The sequence below is a fragment of the Theobroma cacao genome, chromosome 5 (assembly GCF_053813885.1).
Source record: "Theobroma cacao isolate CCN51 chromosome 5, ASM5381388v1, whole genome shotgun sequence".
Classification (NCBI taxonomy): Eukaryota; Viridiplantae; Streptophyta; class Magnoliopsida; order Malvales; family Malvaceae; genus Theobroma; species Theobroma cacao.
Window position 1 is genome coordinate 6,805,768 of NC_142643.1, and position 24,672 is coordinate 6,830,439.

At 32.5% G+C, this 24,672-nt stretch overlaps 1 protein-coding gene and 1 long non-coding RNA gene across 2 annotated transcripts; both read left to right on the plus strand.

The window, feature by feature from the left end:
* The first annotated feature begins 5,987 nt into the window (after nucleotides 1-5,987).
* LOC148762396 (uncharacterized) lies at nucleotides 5,988-7,795 on the plus strand. Its single transcript, XR_016026450.1, has 3 exons — nucleotides 5,988-6,084; nucleotides 6,737-6,816; nucleotides 7,683-7,795. It is a non-coding gene; the product is annotated as an uncharacterized LOC148762396 (long non-coding RNA).
* A 10,928-nt stretch (nucleotides 7,796-18,723) lies between these two features.
* Nucleotides 18,724-20,542, plus strand: LOC18598298 (NAC domain-containing protein 90-like). Its single transcript, XM_007027771.3, has 3 exons — nucleotides 18,724-18,947; nucleotides 19,418-19,710; nucleotides 19,810-20,542. The coding sequence occupies exons 1-3, from the start codon at nucleotides 18,782-18,784 to the stop codon at nucleotides 20,116-20,118; spliced, it is 768 nt and encodes a 255-aa protein (XP_007027833.3). The 5' UTR covers nucleotides 18,724-18,781; the 3' UTR covers nucleotides 20,119-20,542.
* The last annotated feature ends 4,130 nt before the right edge of the window (nucleotides 20,543-24,672 follow it).

The following is a 24,672-nucleotide window of genomic DNA, read 5'->3' on the forward strand; positions in this document are numbered from 1 at the left end:
TAAACACACTTTATAGTTTTTGATTATTTAAATTTAAATTTTATTATTTGTGTTTTTATTAATTTAATTAGTAGTTAATTATATGAAATATATAAGAGAAATAATATTGTATTTGGATACAAGTTCAAGTAATTGGGTACTCATAAAGAATATTTTAATAATTTTTTTATGTAATCGGGTTTTTAAACGGATTAAGGTAATTATAGGATAATGAGAATGTATTTGGGTTAAGGTTAGGGTAGTAATTTTTAAAATTATTTGAGTAATTAATAAGGTTTAGGTATTTGATTTTTTATAAAGTTAGAATTCAGATATTTCGAAATTAAGAAATACCTTACTCGTTGATAACCCTACTAAGAATTAGGCTTCTGTTGAAAATTTAAGTCCTTATATTATAACATCAATTCAACGTAAGACTTTGACATTGAAAGTGAAATTATAAACAATCTATTTCAAAAAGTCAGGTAGACCCAAACAAACCATAAATCGAGTCATAAGGTTTGTTCTAATTCAGACTCGTACAAATCACAAGGATGCCCACGGGCCTACTGCCCAATTAATTCAACAAAAAGTAATAATTAAAAAAAGATCAAGTCCTCAAATTAGTTATTCCCAGTAAAAAAGAAATTTTGAAAAAGTATATGACCTTTTGAAATAGCAGAACCTTTCTCCATCACATGTGCTGTGGGGAAAACTATTACAAGGACCAAAAATTCAAGGAAATGATAGAGACTTCGCTTAACACCTTCTCGACATTTTAAGGTCAACCCATCTATATTCCAATTAACGAGAACTTTATTGAATTTAGCGACCTAACACATGCGGATAATTCCATGTTACTAGCTATATGAGGTCTATTATCTGTATATAACCCCCCCCCCCCCCCCCCTCATGTAGGTGCACTGTTCTCCATTTACAACAAATTCTGCTTAATTCTAGCCTGCCTAAATATCTTTGCAATCCTTTCTTATGATATTATATTAGGTCTACTACATTATATAATATAATATTATATTATATTACATTACATTGTATATTAGTTTTAACTTTGTGCAATACACGGATGATAATTTTATTTTTATATTATTAATTTGTTTAATATAAATATTTACATAAATTTAAAAAAATATAAGGTGTCATTTTAACTTTGAGAGTTCTAAATATAATTTCTTTGAAAGATATAAATATGGTTTATTTATTGCTTAGTAAAAACCATATTTTACATATTGAACAATAAACGGAATATATAAATAATTATATTTTCATTATTAAAATTATTAATATTTTTAGTTTCACTCATGTTGTCACAATTTCACATCAGTGTGAGATATGGTAGGTCTGGGATATATAAACATGAATGTTCCACCATCTATTAAATGTTGGTCCCAAGTAAATGTGCTAGAGGGGGATGAATAGTACAATTTGGCTCTTTCAAAAATTATCTCTAAGTGAGAACAAATGAAAGATAAAAAAAATGGATGAAAATAAAATAAAAATAGAGCAAACAATACAGTAGAATTTAGAGTGGTTCAGTTCAAGATCTACATCCACTACCTTGATTGTTCAATCAAGGATTTTCAAAATCAACTTGCTAAAATCGGTGAGATTCACAAGCTTTCACCAAGCTTTTACAATGGCTTTTACCAAGCTTAGTCAAAACCTTTCACAATAGTTTTTACTGGGATCAACTAAAACCCAACACCTAACTATTCAAGGCTAAGTTAGAACCTATACCCAATCAAACAATCCTAGCTTGAATCGATCCCTTAGAGTGACTCGCTCACTTTAAGAATACAAGGAGAGAAGTAATAAGAGTGTAGCTATGATCACACGATTGATCTAAATGGCACAAAGTGAGGTGTAGATCACAATTACAAAGATAGGAGTTGAGTATAGTAAATAAGTAGAGAATATTTTCTAGTTTTTGAGCTCTCTAGTGTTCTTGGAAGCCTTCAACGCATTTCTAGCCATTGGAAACCTCTTTTATACTTGGAAAATCAGCTTTGATGTGAGTTAGACAGTTTTTGACCGTTGGAAACAGTTTGGTAGCAATTCTGACCATTAATCTATCTTCTAGTGCACAATTCAAAATTTCTGGTAGAACGCTCTTAGTCAACTAACCGATATCTTAGTCGACTAAGTCGTCTCTATCTTTTGATCCCAGTTTCTGACGGTGTGCACTTAGTCGACTAACTCATTCATTGGTCAACTAAGTTGGTTATATTTCTCAATACTCTTTAGCCCACCAACTTTTGATTTAAATCTTAGCTAACTAATTCTTCATTAATCGACTAAGGGGCTTTTGTCTTGTTGATCAATTGTGACTTTCTTATTTCTATGCTCTTTGATATGTGCATTTGAATGTTGATTAAACATTTGCATATAATTTTGTCCTACACACTTAAGTAGAGATATTAGACGTAAATGAATAGGAATGTTTTATTATTATCAAAAACTAATGGAGCCAACATTAGATATGTCTTTTGAGTTACGAACGTGTATCCGTGATTTATAAGCTTACTTAAACTCTATTTTCAAAGTTTAAGGCCGTACGAAGTTCGGTTTAAGTTTTGGCTCATGACATTTGGTATTAGAGGAGATTGGATCTTCACTAATGTGGAACCCCCATGAGAGATACAAAAGCCAAGATAGACCTAGATTAATGTAAGAGTCATTCTCTTCTATGGGTAAAAAGCCAATGCACATGACTCCCCCTTCCAAAACTATATAAAGCTCCGCCCCTGATCACATCTATTTTTATTTTATAATAATGCTAGTCAATAATGTATGATGTTAACAAAAAAAAATGTCTGATATTATCTACGAGTAAACTCAAAAAAAGAATATTCCTAATATTTGATTATTTACTACAACAAGTTATGTCATTTCATCTACTCGAATAATTAATACTATCAAACAAATTAGCTCTATTAATATTTTAATGTGAATTTACTTACTCTTTATATAATTTCAACTTTTTTTACACAATATCTTATGATTTTTTAGATTAATATTTTATGCTTAAATTTTATTCTATAAGAGATTATAGTGTTAATTTAACCTAATGAAATTACAAAATAATTTTAAATATGAATTACTAATATAAACTTTAGAATTGAAAATATTTAATAATTTTATTAAATAATTGGTTAGTGCATGATCTACATGCTGAAAGAATAAGATTCAAAACTCCCTTCCCCCAAATCCAAAAAAAAAAAAATCATAAGATACTAAGTGAAAAGAAATCACAAAATATTATAAGAAAAAAATTGAAATCATAAAAGATATAATTGAAATTTTTCATATTTTAAATATAGTAGGAGATCTGCTCCCTTTTATTGCAGCCTTAATCAACTTATCAGTGCATGTTTCCAGTAGCCCAAAGAGACAACTGTCGGTAACCATGAAATAAAATTAGTTTGCCACTTTCCCTCCAAGAAAAAAATAAAGTGAATCAAATTTTGAAAAGCAAAGAGAGAGCAAATGTCAAACCCTGTTTTGTAAAATAATTATAATGTCATTCACATGCTCGATAGAATATTTGTATATTTAGGAAGTTCGAGAAATCGTTAAAAGACGATATTGCCCCTAATGGTATCATTAAGTCGATTAACCCTCGAACTAGTTCAAATAGGAATTTTAAGGTGAAATTAAGAGTTTCACAGTTCAGGGATGACTCAAAATGGTAATTAGGAGTTCGATAATCAATTTGGAGTCAAACCGAAATTTTCACTATCTAGGGGCAAAATTATAATTTTTCCACCCGCGGACAAAATTTGATATTTTGAGAGAATTTAGATCAGATTTGACAAATTGGAGAATGGTATGAGTATAAGGGATGAAAAATATGTCTATGGGCAATTTTTCAGTTTTTTGGGTAAAAATGTAATTTTTCACTTTACGGGGGCACAAGTGTAATTTTAAAAAATTTGCTCCACCAAAACTTTAGAAAAGTCTAGAAATTTCATCGAAGACATGGATAAGTGAAGAGGATTGAGTGGTAGAAAAAGAAAGTAAAAAAGATGGCTAAGAAAAATAAAATAATAAAATATTCAAAAGGTAAATAAAATAATAATATTTTATTAAGCCTATTAAAAGGCTTGAAAATTCCAGAATTCTTCATTGGGATGGTCAGCCAAAACCAGCAGGAGAGAGAGAGAAATAAGAACAAACCCTAGAGTGAGAAAATTCAAAGAAAAAGTGTGATTTTTCAAGGAATCAAGTGTTTACAGGTATGATTTTTCAAGCTTAGCTTAAGATTTATCATTTCCATGCATTTTCCATCATTTTCCATGGTTGAATCATGTGATTTGAGGATGAATTCAATTCTGAAAAAATGGGTTAGGAGAGAGAAACTTGTTAGATTAATTTGATTCTAAGTTATGTTAGTGTTTTAAGTTAGTTTAGCATATTTAGGAACAAAACAACAAGAAAAGAATTTATTTTCCTCCATTACGATTATTGGCTGAATTTTCTAGGGGAATATTGGCTGCTGATCTTGATGTTTATTTGAGGAATTATGATGAATAATGATAAATTATGAGCTTAGAAAAATAATGAGAATTTTCAGAGCAAAAATACGAATTTTTACCCATTAGGGGTATTTTCGTAATTTGCTATCGAGACTGATAATTTGCACCACACTGAGGAACATTAAGTCAATTTGGGTGCAATTGAGGTATAGAAACTGAAAAAAATTAATTTGAGATTAAATTGTACGCGTTAGTAATTTAATCGGGTAATAGGCCGAATTAGGTCAGCACCGCATTTAAGCGGTAGTCGGATAAGTTGCATGTCATATCATGCATATATACCGAGCCTGAATTGATTTTATAATGGTCAAGCATTGATGTGGTGAATTATGTATTATACATTGTGGATAGGTGGTGAGCAAATTACATTGGTAAAAGTACAGAAATTGTGCTTGAAGACTGAGATTAGGAGTACATCGACTCCTAGAACTGTGAGTGGACAACTTATCGTCTTAAATATCTAGAGTTATTATACTTGTTTGATGCTTTTATTGAATGGTGAATTTAAATTATAAAATATTATGTTTTCTAATTAAAATATTTTTTAATAAAAATGAGATTTATACTGGTTTTGAAAAACTAATATTGTTTTGGAAAAATTGAGTATATGGAGACTGTGTTGAAATTTATGATTTTATATGTTATTGAAATTGTGGCTTATGACACTATGGTAGCATGATGGCTAAATTTTTTAGGTTGGCATGAAATATATGAATAGTTTTGGATTGGTCTTGGTAGACTGGATTACATTTTATTCGCCATATTATGTTACTGGAATTTTTATGGGTCTGGTGGTATATTATGTCAAACCCTGCATTGTAAAATAATTATAATATCATTCACATGCTCGATAGAATGTTTGTATATTTAGGAAGTTCAAGAAATCGTTAAAGGACGATATTGCCCCTAATGGTATCATTAAGTCGATTAAGCCTCGAACTAGTTCAAATAGAAATTTTAAGGTGAAATTAAGAGTTTCACAGTTCAGGGATGACTCAAAATGGTAATTAAGAGTTCGAGGATCAATTCGGAGTCAAATTGAAATTTTCACTATATAGGGGTAAAATTGTAATTTTTCCATTTGCGGATAAAATTTGAGATTTTGAGAGAATTTAGATCACATTTGACAAATTTGGGAATGATATGAGTATAAGGGATAAAAAATATGTCTATGGGCAATTTTTCAATTTTTGGGGCAAAAATGTAATTTTTGATTTTTACGGGGGCAAAAGTGTAAATATCAAAAATTACTTCACCAAGACTTTGGATAAGTTTGAGAATTTTATCTAAGTTATGGATATTTTAAGGAATAATGTGTGGTGGAGATTTAAAGCTTAAAAGATAAGAATTTAAAAAATGGATCAATAATGTAGTGACATGTGGCAAGTTTAGATTATTATATTATTTAACTATAAAAATCAGCCCACACCACCATTTTCTCTTCATTATGGCCGGCCATAGCAAGAAAACAAAGGGGAAAAGAAAAACAAAAACCTAGGGGGAGAAATTCAAGGAAAAATTGGTGAAAATTCAAGGAAACAAGTGACCAAAGGTAAAATTTCTTGATTTTGACTTGTGCTTTACCTTTCCCATGCATTTCCCATCATTTTCCATGGTTGAATCATGTGATTTGAGGATGAATTCAATTCTGGAAAAATGGGTTAGGAGAGAGAAACTTGTTAGATTAATTTGATTTTAAGTTATGTTAGTGTTTTAAGTTAGTTTAGCATATTTAGGAACAAAACAACAAGAAAAGAATTTATTTTCCTCCATTACCATTATTGGCTGAATTTTCTAGGGGAATATTGGCTGATGATCTTGATGTTTATTTGAGGAATTATGATGAATAATGATGAATTATGAGTCTAGAAAAATAATGGAAATTTTTGGAGCAAAAATATGAATTTTTACCCATTAGGGGTATTTTCGTAATTTGCTATCAGGACTGATAATTTGCACCACACCGAGGGACATTAAGTCAATTTGGGTGCAATTGAGGTATAGAAACTGAAAAAAAATTAATTTGAGATTAAATTGGACGCGTTAGTAATTTAATCGGGTAATAGGCCGAATTAGGTCAGCACCGCATTTAAGCGGTAGTCGGATAAGTTGCATGTCATATCATGCATATATACCGAGCCTGAATTGATTTTATAATGGTCAAGCATTGATGTGGTGAATTATGTATTGTACATTGTGGATAGGTGGTGAGCAAATTACATTGGTAAAAGTACCAAAATTGTGCTTGAAGACTGGGATTAGGAGTACATCGACTCCTAGAACTGTGAGTGGACAATTTATCGTCTTAAATATCTAGAGTAATTATACTTGTTTGATGCTTTTATTGAATGGTGAATTTAAATTATAAAATATTATGTTTTCCAATTAAAATGTTTTTTAATAAAAATGAGATTTATACTGGTTTTGAAATCAAATATTGTTTTGGGAAAATTGAGTATATGGAGACTGTGTTGAAATTTATGATTTTATATGTTATTGAAATTGGGGCTTATGACACTATGGTAGAATGATGGCTAAATTTTTGGGGTTGGCATGAAATATATGAACAATTTTGGATTGGTCTCGGTAGACTGGATTACATTTTATTCGCCATATTATGCTACTGGAATTTTTATGGGTCTGGTGGTATATTAAACGGTCACTGCAGTGGTGGGGGTTTCCGTGGACTGCCTATGAGAGGGGCACGGTAACTCAATTATATACTTACCTCCGGGGGGAGATGTTGGGTGAAGTATCTCCTGAGGTATGATTTGAGTGCACCTCACGTTCGGGCCACCACGTGAGAGTGAGACTCAGCCAACGCCAAGGAACGGCTGTGTGTCAGATGTGAAAACATGTTTATGGGTATGGGTCATTGAACAGCCTTGGCGGTCTCAGTGGGATACCTTGACGAAGGTACCCGCGAGAATGATATTGGCAGGGGCCAAGTTTAAAAAAATTCATAAGTCGGGGAAATTTTGATGAAAAGAAATTATTTGGTATAGATTGAAACGAATTTTGTGTTATGAACATTATTGAGATATAACGTTTTTATATTGTCTCCATCTACTCGGCTTTAGATGCTTTTGATGGTAATTGTTTACTCACTGGGATTATTTAATCTCACCCCTCTTCCTATCCATTTTTTAGGCTCAGGACAGTTTGTTGATAGTTGATTAAGACGAAAATTAATCTCGGAGTTGCATCATAGGAAGTAAGGGTTCGTAGCTCTACACCTTCTTGGTTAGTTGAGGGCCCACGTGTCACTGTAAACGAAATTTCATACTTTAATTATCTTTATTACTATATTAATAAATTTATTTTACTCTTATGCTACAAAAGTTATTTTAGGAAGACTTTGAAAATATTGTGTTTTAAGAAAATAGAATATTTTATTTAATATTTTTATTATATTCAAATAGCTATAATTTTACTTTAAACGAATGTTTTAGACTTCAAAATTTAATTTAAATCATGAAATATGTGTTTCCACTTACATATTACATTTTTTCGGATTTCGAAATTTCAAAAAAAAAATGACAAAAATGCCCCAGTGAGCTAGAAAATAATATTTTTATTGTTTTGAGTTGGAAACAACTTATGATTTCTTGAAATGCGAGATTTAATAACTGTCGCTCACCGGGGAGATGCGGAAGTTGATGCTAAGCCTTGCGGGGTTTCGATCGACATTCGAGGTAATGAGTGCTTATCGGGACGTCGATGCGGTTGTCACGGGCCCGATGGGAGTTTCAGGTTTTGACATATTAAACGGTCACTGCAGTGGTGGGGGTTTCCGTGGACTGCCTATGAGAAGAGCACGGTAACTTAATTATATATTCAGCTCCGAGGGAAGATGTTGGGTGAAGTATCTCCTGAGGTATGATTTGAGTGCACCTCACGTTCGGGCCACCACGTGAGAGTGAGACTCCGCTAACGTCAATGAACGGTTGTGTGTCAGATGTGAAAACATGTTTATAGGTATGGGTCATTGAACAGCCTTGGCGGTCTCAGTGGGATACCTTGACGAAGGTACCCGCGAGAATGATTCTGGCAGGGGCCAAGTTTAAGAAATTCATAAGCCGGGAAATTTTGATGAAAAGAAATTGTTTGGTATAGATTGAAACAAATTTTGTGTTATGAACATTATTGTGATATAACGTTTTTATATTGTCTCTATCTACTCGGCTTTAGATGCTTTTGATGGTAATTGTTTACTCACTGGGATTATTTAATCTCACCCCTCTTTCTATCCATTTTTCAGGCTCTGGATAGTTTGTTGATAGTTGATTAAGACGAGAATTAATCTCGGAGTTGCATCATAGGAAATAAGGGTTCGTAGCTCTACACCTTCTTGGTTAGTTAGGGCCCACGTGTCACTGTAAACGAAATTTCATACTTTAATTATCTTTATTACTATATGAATAAATTTATTTTACTCTTACGCTACAAAAGTTATTTTAGGAAGACTTTGAAAATATTGTGTTTTAAGAAAATAGAATATTTTATTTAATATTTTTATTATATTCAAATAGCTATAATTTTACTTTAAACGAATGTTTTAGACTTCAAAATTTAATTTAAATCATGAAATATGTGTTTCCACTTACATATTACATTTTTTTTCGAATTTCGAAATTTCAAAAAAAAAATGACGAAAATGCCCCTGTGAGCTAGAAAATAATATTTTATTGTTTTGAGTTGGAAACAACTTATGTTTTCTTGAAATGCGAGATTTAATAACTGTCGCTCACTAGGGAGATACGGAAGTTGATGCTAAGCCTTGCAGGGTTTCGATCGGCATTCGGGGTAATGAGTGCTTATTGAGACGTCGCGGCGGTTGTCACAGGCTCGATGGGAGTTCCGGGTCGTGACAGCAAACATTTTTGCTTTAAAAAATAATGCATAAAACTGCGTCTTTGACCGTCTTTCTCACTAGTATTAATTGTAAGTATCCAAACCATTACACGCATGCATGATTTCAATAATTAAAGCAATAACATAATGTTATAAAAAAATTTTAAATTATTTAAAAAAATTTACATAAGTTTTTATTTAATTAATTTTTTATATTTTTATTTTGAGTCAAATAAGCATTTATAATTAATGGTTGACTAATTGTGATTAGATAAAATGTCATTATGTCATATTGTATTGTATGCTGATATGTCATAATGAATTATGATGTGGTATGTTAATATAAAATAATAATGATGATGTTGTGACATTTTTCACCATTCATGTGGCATCATATGGATACATAATGAAAAGTGATACTTTTACTAATTATAATTAAAGCGAACAGTTAATTATAAGAACTTATTTGGTTTAAAATAAAAATACAAAAACTTGATAAAACATAATAAAAAAACAACTTATTTAAATTTTTTAAATAGTTCATGAGTTTTTCAAACATTATGTCTGAGATAAAAGAGTTTGACTCATACCAATAATAAAAATTTGCTTTGCCAATATATTCATAGATTCTTAACCCTTAGATTATCTATTTAACAAGATTGCATTTGCTTTATGATCATTGCTATTATTTGTGCTTACTCTTTAAGATTATTTTTTTGGCTGTTTGAAACTTCTTTCTAATTAAAATTAAAAACAATCAATCTTGATCATTTAAATAAAAAATACATACATTTACCATAAATGAAATATTGAATTGATTGATTATTTAGAATTTTTTATTTTAAATTCTTTACATAACTTTTGTAAAAACTTTTATGTATTTGGTTTAAAAGGTTCTATTTAATGTGTTAATATAATACCAAAAATAGTTATACCTTTTGAATGCCCTTCTTTTGATTATTTCAAGAATCCCATGTAATTAATAATTTTTAACTATTTTCAGTAATCATCACTCAATTTTTTACTATTTTATTCTTGCACACTCATGTAAAAAATTGCATAAATGAATGAAAGAAAAAGAAATTAATATAGGAAAAAATATAACGAAGTTGCAAAAAAGTTGTACAGAATGAAGGAGTCAAATAATGTGTAAGTTGAAGATAAAAAAATTGTGGAGTAAAAATCTCGATGTGTTTTTTTTAATGGAAACAAAAAAAAGCACAAATGAGATGGAAAGGTTAAGAGTAGTGATGGGTTCTGATAGCTGTTTAGCAATTGATTTGGTGGGGAGAGCTAGCGGCTTGGCTCTTTTATGGAGAAAAGGTGTAATGGTGGATGTTAAGACCTACTCAATGAACCATGTTGAAGCTAAGATTGAGACTAGGGGTATTAGGTGGCGGTTAATGGGTTTTTATGAACACCTAAAGTGACAGATAAGCAGGATACATGGGACTTAATGTTATTGCCCAAATCAAGATTATTGTTACCATGGATGTGTTTTGGAGATCTCAATGAAAAAAATTTTCAACATGAAAAAGAAGGTGAAGCTGACAGATGTGAAGCTCACATGAAAAATTTTAGAGATAAATGTGAAAGCTAGGGGGTTAAGAGACCTTAGTTTTAGAGACCCAAAATATACTTGGTGAAATAACAAAGAAGAAGGTGAATTTATCAAATGCAAGTTGGATAGCTTCAAATTGGAATAATAATTTCCAAAGGGTCAGTGTTCTAAACGAAGCACTATAAGCGTCGATCATTTGTCAATATGTGTGGACCTTTATTATCAGCAACATATTGATTGGCGTTGCCAGTTTCACTTGGAACAAGCATGGCTTGAAGATAGTTTTTGTGATAATATAATATAGGAAATTGTTTGCATGACAGAGTCAAATGAACTAGATCTTTTGCAAATGGTGGGTATGGTTAAAAAAATTAAATCAATTAAATCAAATCCTATATAGGAGGTGAGAAGCAAATTGAAGTGGAAAAGAAAAGAATTGCAACAACTTTATGAAGGAATCAGTCACTTTTCAAAAATTAACACTATTCAAAATGAGATCAGTCAATTGGTAAAAATGGAAGAGATGATGTGGAAATAGAGATCTAAGGTAACATGGTTGAAAGGTGACAAGATTACCAAGTTCTTCAATGGGAAAGCAAAAGAAAAGAGAAGTAAAAGCATCATTTGGGCCTTAAAGAAGGAGAATGATGAATGGATAGATTCTGCAGGTGAATTGAGTTTGGTTATTAATAGCTATTTTGTTGCCTTTTTTTCTTCTTCAAGTCAATTACAAAAAGATGCAGCCTTGATTGGAACTCAGCAAAAACTAACAGACCAATTGAATGTTGATTTAAATGCTAGTATTTCAGTGGAGAAAGTAAAGAATGTTTTGTTCCAAATGCACCCTATAATGGCTTCTGGACCAGATGGGATACTTACGTTGCTCTACTAGAAATATTGGCATAAGCTTGAAAGCCACATCCATAAATTTGTAATTGAATTTTCGGAAAGTCATATCAATTTCTCTAAGGTTAATCACACTCATATTGTGATTATTCCAAAGGCAAATAAGCCAGAAAAGGTAAACCAATTTCGCCATATCAGTGTTTGTAATGTCCTCTATAAAATTACATCTAAGGTACTAACAACCGTTTGAATGGGATATTGTCGCATGTGATTTCTACAAACCATAGTGCATTTGTTCGAAGGAGATTGATTTCGGATAAAATGATAATAGTCCAAGAATTTATTAATTACCTGTATACTAAAGACAAAGCCAATGTGGTGATTGAGTAGAGGTAGACATAAGCAAAGCATATGGCATAATTGAATAGAGCATTGTGTATTGAATTTTGTAAAAATTATGGTTTAGAGGTATGTTTCTAAATTCAATTATGAGATGTATCTCCTCTATTTCTTACTCAATTCTAGTCAATGGGGTTCCAAGTGAGTCTTTTTTGCCATTTAGAGGGCTATGTCAAGGAGATCCCCTATCTCCGTTCCTCTTTGTTATTGTATCAGAACCTTTGTCTACTCTTCTGAATATAGTTGCAGCAAATAAGAGATTAACAAGTTTGAAGGTTGGAAAAATAGGTCCTAATGTTACTCACCTGTTTTTTGCAAATGATAACATGATTTTAGGCAAGGCAAAAGGACAAAAAGCTTCAACTTTAAAAAATATTATGGCGACTTATGAATAAGCTTTTGGCCAGAAGATTAATTCGTAGAAGTCAGCTATATTATTTAGCAACAATACAGGGGTGAGTGATGTCCAAGAGGCATGTAGTATCATGGGAATCAATTAGGGGTAATGGGGTGGAAATTATTTGGGTATGTCGTTGATAGGAGGAGGAATGACAAAATAGATTTTTGCTTATGTAAAAACAAATGTCTTAAAGTGACTAGCAAATTGGAAAAATAAACTTTTGTGAATAGTAGGTAAAGAGGTATTAATTAAATTAGTTGCACATGTCATTCCTACATATGTGATGAGTTGCTTTAAGTTACCGGATTCTATTGTCAAGATATTGATTATGCAATTGCTAGATTTTGGTGGGGGTGATGAGAAGGATAAGAAGATTCACTAGAAGAATTGGAACTTGATGTGCAAATCTAAATTTTCTGGTGGAATGGGTTTTCGGGATGCACGAAATTTTAATCTACTGATGCTTGCAAAACAGGGTTGGAGTTTACAAATGAAAGACACTTTTGCATACCAAGTATTAAAGGTAAGGTACTTTTTGAGGCATGAATTTATTGTTACTCCAATTAAATCAAATCCGAGTTATAGTTGGAGAAGTATTAGAGAAAGTCAGAGGTAATCAATAAAGGGTTGCTTTGGAGAATAAGGGATGGAACTAATATCTTTGTCAACAAAGATAGTTGGATTTCGCATGAGACACTGAGACCAGCATTAATGTGTCATGGTGATGTAACGAAGGTAATTCGAATATGCAACTTGTTTGATTCAAGAACAATAGTGTGGGATGTAGAAAAAATTAGTAGATATTTCCCACTGTTTATATGCAATCTGATTTTAATGATTTGATTCTATTGATCCCAATTAATAAGAGGCTTCCAAAATGATAAGCAAATATGGTTTGATAACAGGCCTAATAAGTGTACGGTTAAATATATCTACAAACTACTTTGTTCTATAATAAACAGTAATGATGGGGCAAACTCCTCAACCAATTTTTTACTAATTTGGAAAAAGTTTTGGAAATTAAATATTCCTAGGAAAATACTCATGTTTGCTTGGAGAGCTATAAAAGGAGTTTTTCCTACTAGAGGTGTTATTTGTAAATGACATGTGAAAGTAGATATACTTTGTAATTTTTGTGACGATGATCTTGAAACTGATTTTTACTATCTACGTAATTGTCAATATGCTCAACAGTGTGGTTGGCTTTGAGATGGGATTTAGAGATATAGGGATCCAATTTCATAATTTATTTCAATAGATTTGTTTCCTATGTGATCAAATTAATAGAGAGACTATTGAAGAAATTCTTTGTGTTTTATGGGCAATATGAAAAAATCGAAACTTACTAATCATTAAGGACAAAAAGATGGAACTGGGCGAGGTCGTGAATATGGGCTTAACTATATGCTAGCAATATAAGGAGGCCAATTATTCTGCCCATAATACACAACATATAAATGTTGAGTTGTAGACAGCTTGGAGTAGACTGCATGGTCTAACGTTGAACTCAAATGCTGTTTTATTTGTACGAAATTGTTAAGCCATGATGGCTATGGGTTTTGTAGTTAAAAACTCAACTAGTGGCGTGGTACTCATAGGTGCAAAGAGGATGTTACACAACTCATGTGTTTATGATGTGAAATTGAGGATTGTTAAATAGGTGGTGATGATGTGTTTAGAAAGTAATATTATGCTTGATGAGATAGAAGTCGACAACCTCTTGGTGGCTAGATGGATTTCAAGTAAAAATTTCAAGGGGGATTCGAGTTTATCAGTAGAGCATTGTACTATTTTATTGGAAAGGATGGCAACGCAAATTATGAAGCATGAGCATAGGAAAAGCAACGTGGTGGCTCATATGGTAGCAAAGTGTGCTAAAGATCTGCCAACAGATCAATTTATATGGAAAGATGTGTAACACCCCTGATTTTTTGACATGGCCTATACATGATGTTGGCCAAGTGACTTAAGGAGTTATTTAAGTTTTTATGAATATGATTATGTCTAGAGATAATGGCTATGAATGTGGGGGTAAATTAAGATCCTTAATTAAATTGTGCAGATGTTTGGCACTTTGACATCTAAGTATGCCATTAAGGTAAACATCAATGAAAGTGATGAATTAATCTTGTAGATTAAGGATTTGATTTAATTTGATACATATTTGAGGATATTTATATGAGGATTTTGAATTATATAAGTTATTTGAGGTATGAGATTAACAAGGAATGGATTTTTGGGTGTTAAGTTGGATTTTTGGAAGTTTGGAAGACTTAAAGCTGCTTACAGGGAAAAATGTATCAATACATTCCCCTATGTATCGATATATTCTTGACAAGAAGAAAAATATGAGGTATTCTGGAGGAATTCTATTGAAACATTTAAGAATGCATCGATAAATTTGGCAAAGGATGAACATGTATCGATATGTTACCTCAATGTATCGATACATTTGAAACAGAGAGCACCCGAGCCATTTTGCCCAAAATGTATTGATACATTACCTTAGTGTATCGATACATTTATTCAAAATTAGGGTAGATGTATCGATGCATTGCCAAATGAATCGATACATTATAGATAAAAGGCAAAAATAAAAAAACGTTTCAGGCCATTCTACCTTATTTCTTTCTCTCGTTTCCTCTCTACCCTCTTCAAACCTCAAGCCCCCAAATGCCATTTGGAGCCCATTTGAGCTAAATCTAAGCTTGAGAAATGATTCAAAGGTAAGATTGTGCATATTTACCAATTGATTTTTGATTTAATCGATTAATAACCTTAGATCCAAATATTTTCAGATTTGGCTAAACTCTCTCCCATTGAGTTTATTGGAGATTTGGAGTCTAGATTTGGGCAACCTAGCTTCTAAGGTAAGGGTTTATCTCATTTTTGGAAGATTGAGTTTATATATTGAATTTAGGCATTTTTGAAAAGTTGAGATATTTTCAAAAGCTAGGAAATAAATAATTTTGTAATGTTTTGATTTGTTTAAAGGGAGAATGGAAGCTATCAATGCGTTTATGAGCTAGAAGACAACTGGAGGCTAAAAGTTGAGCTTGATTGCAGCGTGCCTCCGATTGTCAAGGTGAATGGGTTTAAGTTTAAATGCACGTCATGCATAAAGCACGATAGGTGCACTGCCATGGTACTAGGATAAAAGATGCATGTGTAGATGGATGAACCTAGGCTAGAAAACTATATATGTGTGTATATATGTGTGTATAAGGTATGCCTAGATGAGAATGCATAGGTTAGGGAATTGATGTATATGTATATATCTATATGTATGTATATGTATGTTTGTCTAGACGTATGTGCCTAAGCTAGAAAATAAGTATAATTGTGTGCCTATATGAGAATGCCTAGGCTAACTAGTTATTTGAAAGAGCAAATCTGTGTTTGTGTGATTTGTGGTGAGCCACAAATGGTGTTGTGTTAGAACCCATGGTATGTAGGACCTAGAGTAAGAGACCCACACATGGTTTGATATGAATTATGAATTAAGGACTATGCCAAATTATGATGAACGGACTACCAAGTAGGTATATGGCCCCGATATGTTTTTGGGTTAATGGCATAATGATTTAGTGATACTGAATATGTATGGCCAAAAGGCCATGATTGCTTATGGACATGATTTATGTGTGAATGTTCATATATTTATGGTTGATTTAAGGATAAGTATAAGGTTGTTAAGCCACGATTGATTTGATTGAATATGATGAATACCTATATGGAGTAAAAGGAATGAGGGCCTATAGCTTTATTGTGTTTAGTTTGATGATGCCTTAGAGATTTGAAAGCACTTGGAATTATACCGAGCTTAAAGATGCTTGAAACTCGATGAATTTGAATGTGATTTGATGTGGACGAGAATGTCACAAGCACGATGGCATGATTTGTGGTTATGTGTTCTATTCGAAGGATGAATTTCGGACATTGATTTGATTTGAGATTGAATGGAGTCTCACGCCTTATAACTTTGTGTGCTTGTAAGGATAGTAGTAAGTAGAAACGGTGGCACTAATCCTACTTGTGATTCCGTCTGTAGTACTTTAATGCCATTCGTTGAGATTATTTTAGGTGATGCCGACATCAGGAGATTAGTTCGGTCGATGATATGATTCTCCGCCAATTGCTTCAGCACGTGTGTGATTTGTTTCTCCACTTAGCGGCTTTGCGCTGCACATGATTTATTTCTCCACCTATTGGCCATCGTGCGTGATTTGATGAAGTTTAGGGTAAAACCACTTATTTGATTTGGTTTGACTATGATAACATCCATCGAGGATGGCATGATTTGATTTGAAATATGAATATGTGGTAATCACTATGAATGAGATTTGATGAAAAGCCTTAAGATAAGCAAGTTATATGTAAATGAGATTTAAGGTTGGGCTTAGCAACTAAGGCGTGCTTATAAAGCCTAGTTTAATGGTAATGGCTTTAAGGGTAAGCCTTGATTTTATATGACTTGATGTGAAAACACAAAACTTGTGAATTGTGGATATAATATGCCATTGAGATGTAATCCAGTAAGGTTTAATATGATAAGTTGTGCATATAGGATACTAGGATAATCCTCGCACTTTTGAGTTGGAGATGTTTGAATATGAATATATTATGGCTAGATAGGCCTAGATATAATATATATATATATATATATATATACATATATATGAAATGTTATGTTGTGATAACATCCCCTCACTAAACATTAGATGTCTCACCTCTCTGTTGTGCCATGTGCAGATAAGAGAAGACATTGGGTTATATGGCAAGTGTTGTCAATTGGACAGACACATAATTGGCATTTGGTAGATCTCCCTCCCAACGTGTCACTGTGCTAAGTCTATATGGGCCTTCTACCTTCCAGTTTGATTAGTCTAGGAAATATGTTAAGCACGATGTGTCATTTGAATTATATGATGGCTGTTATGTACAAACCCGATTTGATGGCCAATGTATGGCCTTATGAATATTTGTATGAATTAAGTGCCAGGGATAATGTATTATATTTGAATTTGTTATGAATATTTGACTATTTAATCTATTGGCTATGTGTTGTATGATTGTAAACTCTGAAACTTGTTCGACTCTAGTGGGCTTGCTTGTTGGGCTCGTGCGCGGTCACGGACACTCGGGTTTGGGTCATGATAGGATGCTTCTCTCATGCCAAACCTATTTAAAGATTATGTGATTAAAGATGTCTTGTTGATTAATTAATTAATTAAAGAGTGTGTAGGAGATTTGGTTATTTGTAATGCATGTTTGGCTTGGGTACTCCTTTTTCCTTATCATGATTTTTATCCCATTGGATTTTTTCATAATAAGGTTTTTAATGAGGCTCATCTTTCATGCTTTATGTAATATTGTGGATGGTGATTTCAATATATTATGTAGAGTCACTCACAGTGTATTGATGTCGATGAAGTAATAAAATATTCATCTTTCTTCAAAAAAAAAATAAAGTTGATAATATATCCCTACCTTATTTTTTTCATATTAGTTTATATTGATGTTATGTAAATATGAAAAGTGAAAATCAACTCAATTATTGGCTTAATCTATTATATTAAGGCAATAGATCTTATTTTTACTTTACAAAAAAGAAACATCGAAATTATTCAATTAATAAATATGAATTTCTTGAGACAAAAGTGAATTTTCATTAAAATGATGTTACTTTGTTCGATTTTGTACTGTTCAACTACTCAAATAATACGAGATTATAAATAATTATTTTACGAGTGTTTATTTTCTGTGAGTTATTGGACACTCTATTATTTTTGTTCAACCAATCAGTTTAATACGTTGATGAGGCAGGTTCGAAGGTCAAGATACGTAAAGACTGTGTGACCAAATGAGAAAATTTTGACCAATGCCAATATTCTAAGATTATTCTAAGGACTAATCGGCAGTAATTACATCATTTCTCACTTCCACACAAGCGCGTGGAAATTTCCGAGGCATGGCCAATTTGCCACTCGCTTTCTCATTTTACTCGTTTCTCTCTCTCTTGCCTAACTTCCATGAATAATCAGTAATTCTCAAGAGCCGCCCCCTCCTCTCCTTTCTTCTTATATATATAAATAGATGTTAGAGGGTCACCATTGTTTTGAGCAAATCATTCTCAAGGAAAATATACTTATATATTTGATTTAGAGGAGAAGAAAAAAGAATTGAAAGATGGAGGATATGCCGCCTGGTTTTCGGTTCTACCCAACTGAAGAAGAGTTGATTTCGTTTTATCTCCATCACAAGCTAGAAAGTGAGAGGGAGGATTTGAACCGTCTTATGGATCGGGTTATACCAATTGTCAACATTTATGAGTTCAATCCTTGGGATCTCCCACGTAATTAACAATCCTCCTAGCTAGGTTGCATTTAAGCTCAAATAAAATAAAGCTACTACTCTCAGCTTGCTACTATTTCTTTCATCTCTTCACTTTCTTGCATATATATTCTCTTTTAGTCTAAAGTTCATTATCATTTTTTTCAGCTTGGAGGTTCCATTCATTTCCTTAGAATTAGATTTTTGTTGTTCAACTTTATTCAGTCGACATCCATCATGGCCGAACGTGGTAGTGTTTCTGGAAAAAGAAAAAAAGAAAAGGATTTACATGAAAGAATTAGTTTGGAAAGATTCCTGATTTTCATTATTTCTTAATTTGTTATTCTTGGCAATGAAATCCGCAGCTTAAGTTAAAAGAGGGAAACAATTAGAGAAGAAAATAAGAAACAGCAGATATAACAAGTCAAGATCAAAAGGGTATCATTTTCTGTCCTTTTCCCCTCAGTTGATTATTAATTTTCCTTGATGCAGAATTGTCCTTGTACCTATGCCACAAGGACCCTGAACAATGGTTCTTCTTCATTCCAAGGCAAGAGAGTGAAGCACGGGGAGGAAGACCAAAGCGGCTAACAACAACAGGGTACTGGAAAGCTACTGGCTCTCCGGGTTGTGTTTATTCTTCCACCAATCGCCCGATCGGCGTTAAAAGAACCATGGTTTTCTACAATGGAAGAGCTCCTAATGGAAGAAAAACTGAGTGGAAAATGATTGAATACAAAGCTATCGTAGAAGCAGCAGCTTCATCTAATGGTGCAACTCCAACTGTAAGAAAGCATATTATTCTACCGTACTTGTTCCTCTTTTTCTTTCTTTGGTTGAACAAGTGCTAAATCTTATGTAATTTTCCCCATTTTTACTTACAGTTGAGGCACGAATTCAGCTTGTGCCGGGTATATAAGAAATCGAAATGCTTACGGTCATTTGACAGGCGACCACCAGCAGAAGGAGTTCAGATACGCGACCCAGCAGCTGATAATCAAGGTCAAGCTGCTGTTGGAGCAGCAGCAGCATGTCATCAGAGCCCTCAAATGGCAGAGAGAACGATCAGCTCACCAGAGAGTTCATCCTCAGGCGATCATGGGAATCCTTCTCAAACTAGGGAAAGCAGCAACTCATCAGCAATGGCAGTTGATTTTAATGAACCTTTCTGGGATCTTCTTGATGGCTTCTAGGATTCCACGAGGTAAAGAGAGAGGATTTTGAAGCTCAAGCTGACTTTGCATGGGTGGTGCAAAGATGATTAGAAGGTGAATTATCTCCCAAGAAACTCAATGAACCTAGTCTTAAGAAAATATAAGAATAATAAGCTGTCAATATTTTTGGTTAAAGTCAATAATTTTTTTGAATGGCAAGAAATTTATAAACATATGAGTCTCACAAGAAAAACACACTCATAAAATGGTACAAGGCAAAAAAAAGAACGTAACAGATCAGGCTGCAAACCAAAATGAAAATTAACTTGCAGAGTAGTGCTTTCTCTCTCTTTTTTTTTTTTTTTTCCAATATTTGTCTTCATCTTTTTCCTCCAAATCAATAAAAGAGAAGGGAAGACAAGTTGAAGTTTCAGAAATAGTGTAAAATATTATTGAATTTATGAAGGAGAAGAAGCAGAGATAGGGAAAGAAAACTTCAATTTTAGTGTGCATGCCTTTTTTGGCTATATCTGATTCTCATTTTCCATAAATACAGGTTAAATAATCCTACAAATAAAACAAAGATAATGCATCATTCATTTATTCTTTTTACAACTCCTCCATGTCTCCCAATGCTAGAAAATGAACTAGACAAAGGAAAGTGGAAAGGACTAGAAAATGAAAAGATGCAAATCTCTCCATCTTTTCATTATTTTCTCCCCTTATATGATGCCAATCAAACAAAAGGAATATAATTTGCACCTCTGTTTTCTTTCAATCCTCTACCTAGTACATAATCAAAGACAGATAGTATTGATTATGCGTGCCGAAATAAAAGATATCATGCTTTTCAGCATTTATTTTTTGTTCATCCACCCAAATTTATATCTGCCTACTAAACATGTGCCATATTTATTGATATATATATATATATAAATGTATAGGTCTTCTTTTTTCCATGACTTGGATTGCTTGAATGCGGATGAAATCAATATGGATTCAAACAGTCTAATATATATTTCGTTTCGAGAGTGATTAGTATTATAACAGAATGCCAACATTTGGCCTTAGAAATATATTTTTATGATTAGGAAAAAAAAAAAAAGAGAAAAAAGTAGAGAGAGAATGTCTGAATTATTTATGTGTGATGCGTATGAAAATATTTCATGGTATATACAAGCATTTAAGAACCAGAACTTGAAGTTTTAACAATAGTAATTGTTTTTCAACTCTATCTTTTCAATTAATGATGACAACAAGAGACTATAAGTGCCCAAAAAAACAGAGACATTAAGGGACTATAAAATCAATAATTGATGTTTATTCAGTAATAATTAGTTGTGATTAAACTTTTTGAGACAGCAGCCTTAAAAAATGGATTGATATAAAAATTGAGGACTAAGAAACAAAATAAGAGCCAACAGAAAATTAATGGTTCAAGTTACTATTATCTTCTAAACCTACTTTCTGATTGAGCATAAGGTCGAGAATTCAAGACATTACACTAGAAAAATCACATCAGTGTATTAAATAAGGTAGTCATTGAGAAGATCGAGAGAGGGTCTCTCACATTCATTATTAATTCCAATTAATTGCGTAAGTAAATTTCTAGCTACTTTTTATGTTTCAATAGTCATGTAGTCATCGCAAAGTAAATTTCGATGCTATTTCTTAACTCTCAATAGTCAAGAAGCCATCATAAGAAAACAGAATAAGTCGGAACTTTAAAGGGCATACATTCTAGTTTCTACACTTTTTCGTGGCATCTTCGTGCATCCCACAGTTACTCAAATAGCTAGGAATTGGATTCAATCAACCAATCGGACAAGTTTTGGTACATCTAAGGGTGGCTCAATAAGTTCAAAGGCGTAAAGCGAAATATTCAATGAGACCTTCTTTTATTGAAATTAAAAACATTATTAAAATTTTATTTTTCTAGCTTTTTGAGATGCAAAATTCTTATATATTTTAAATGGCTAATACAAAATCAACAATCAAAATTTTTAATTTAAATAAATCAACTATCACATAAAATAAAGACAATATAACAATATAATATAAATTTTAAATTAAAGTAAAAATGTCTATAAATATTAAAACAATAGTACTTAATTGTTAAATGTTTATTGCAAACCGCAAATGAAGCTCACGGCTTTATGGAGATAATAACATAACAGATTTTTTGTATTTTCTTTGAAGGAAAATTAAAGTTAAAGGAAAAAGGAAGAAAGAGCAAATGAGAAAGAAAAATTCAAAAATAGATATTATAAATTGAAAAAGAAATGATTGGTTTTATATTTAGGAAAAAAAAAGTTGTTAAAAATCATTAAATATGTTGATTGGAAATAGAAGAAATAAGTGAAAAAAAAATAGTTGTAGGAGATGATTAAATACATATGACCGTTAGTTGATTGGAAATAATATAGCATTTTAGAAATTAGAAAATGATAGAAAATTGAGATTTATTAAGCACATAATTAAGAAAATGAGAAAATAGGTAATTTTATTAATTATTTTTTATTTTTGTATATTTTTAATATAATTAATTATATTATAAAATTATAAAGCCTTCCCAAATTGGGGGCCTAAAGCCTTTGCTTGGGTGGCTTCACCCAAGGGTCGCCCCTAGGAACATCCAGCCTTTAACTTAATTAATTTGAAAGTTATATATGCTAAATTATCCAAAATTTGAAGAGGAAAAACAGAAATAATGATAGCGTGTGACAAACCTTAGGAACAGATTTAGATTTTGTGCATCTCATTGTGATTCATTTATGTCCTTTATTTTGTGCAACTTATTTTTTTGGAAGGATGCATTTCATGTTCATGGCAATTTACATGTAAGTAATAATTTATGATTGCAACTCCTACAACTTTTGGTAGAAGGCAAACCAACTAACACTTCCTCTTCAATGACAGACTCATCTTTGCCTCTTAAAATCTTGAAGTAAACCTCCTGTAATTCAAAAGCATATGAAATTGATGTTTAAGCAAACTCTACAAGACAGTTTTTGCTAAATGAAATTGGATATGCTTGAAACTTGTAGTTCATTTGTTGACATAAATAGTTTCAGCTTACTTTCTTTTTCTTCCATGTTGATTTTTTTTTTTCAAACAAAGTTCATTATATAAATTAAATGATTATAAAAAACCTCACTGTTTAAATCAATGAATTGGTACAAAAAAATATTAACCTAAAAGCAACTTATAAAGCACCATCCAGTGAATATTAACAAACAAAGCTTTTAGCAAAGAATAGGGGATAACACGTCCCTCCAAAAATAATCACAAGAGCAATAACTATAGGATATACATGTGAAAGCCAGCCCTAGACAAAGGAACAAAAAATACTGTAGCTCCTTTCACAATGGAACATAATCAGCAGCTCACTCTCCTTAAAGGAATGGCTCTCTAGGCCTTAGCTGCTTCGAAAAGCAGTGGGGAGCATCCAGACAAAAGTCAAACAGCTAATCACCAACAAGTATTACATAACAGTAGTAAATATTGCAACTCCTCTCATGAGGGAACAAAATCAACTACCCTTTGTGCATAGAAAACATGGCTCACCATGCCTTTGACAAGGCTTCATCCCAGGGATGAAGCTGCTTGATTGTGTTTTTATTGCGAATGAATTATTCGACTTTATGAAAAAAAATAGACTGGGTGGCGTCTTTCTTAAAATCTATTTGGAAATTGATTGAGACTTCTTGGATCTTACTATGAAATGTATGGGGTTTGGAAGGAAATGGCGCAAATGGGTAATGACTTGTGTCTCTACTGCCAACATTTCGATCTTGGTGAATGACACTCCAACATGAGAAATCTGGTTGGGTAGAGGCCTATGTCAATGCTGCCCACTCTCTCCCTTGCTTTTCAACCTTATGGTGGAAGTTTTTAACGCGCTTATGTATAAAGCAGTTGACAGACAACTTGTCAAAGGAGTGGCTGTTGGTTCTACGGTTTATGTCTCTTATCTTCAATATGCTGACGACACAGTAATTATTTGTGATCTCGATGTTAATTATTTGTTGCATGTCAAGCGTGCTTTTAGTTGTTTTCAGGTGGTTTCGAGACTAAAGATCAATTTCAAAAAGAGCTCTCTCTATGGGGTCGGTCTTTAGCAACAAATAGTTAATGAATGGGCCAGTTTGCTTAAATGCAAAGTGGGCAAATTCCCTGCTTCCTATCTCGATCTTCCACTTGGATTTGGGCAACCTTCCATTAGTGTGTGGTAGCCAGTGGTGTAGAGGGTGGAATCTAAACTTGCTGCTTGGAAAGCTAGGACTTTATCCATGGGAGGTCAAGTTACACTCCTAATGTCAGTTTTGTGCAGCATTCTTACCTTTTACATGTCCTTCTTCCAAATACCGGCTAAGGTATGAACCAGTATTGAAAAAATCTTTAGACGTTTCTTGTAAGGTGGTCCTAACTTTGCTCGTAGACTCCATCATGTTTATTGGGCTTCAATATGCAATTATTGCGAGTTAGGAGGCTTGGGACTTGTTGACTTGTGCATTAAATAGAGCATTCTTAAATAAATGGCTCTGGAGATTCGGTAATGAACCGGAGGGTTTTTAGAGGAATATTGTTGTT

Excerpts from the sequence above, each read along its gene's own strand:
- LOC18598298 (XM_007027771.3), top strand. The coding sequence starts at position 18,782 with ATGGAGGATATGCCGCCTGGTTTTCGGTTCTACCCAACTGAAGAAGAG. Across the intron at positions 18,948-19,417 it reads CAATCCTTGGGATCTCCCAC|AATTGTCCTTGTACCTATGC; the intron begins GTAATTAACAAT and ends TCCTTGATGCAG. Across the intron at positions 19,711-19,809 it reads CTAATGGTGCAACTCCAACT|TTGAGGCACGAATTCAGCTT; the intron begins GTAAGAAAGCAT and ends TTTTACTTACAG.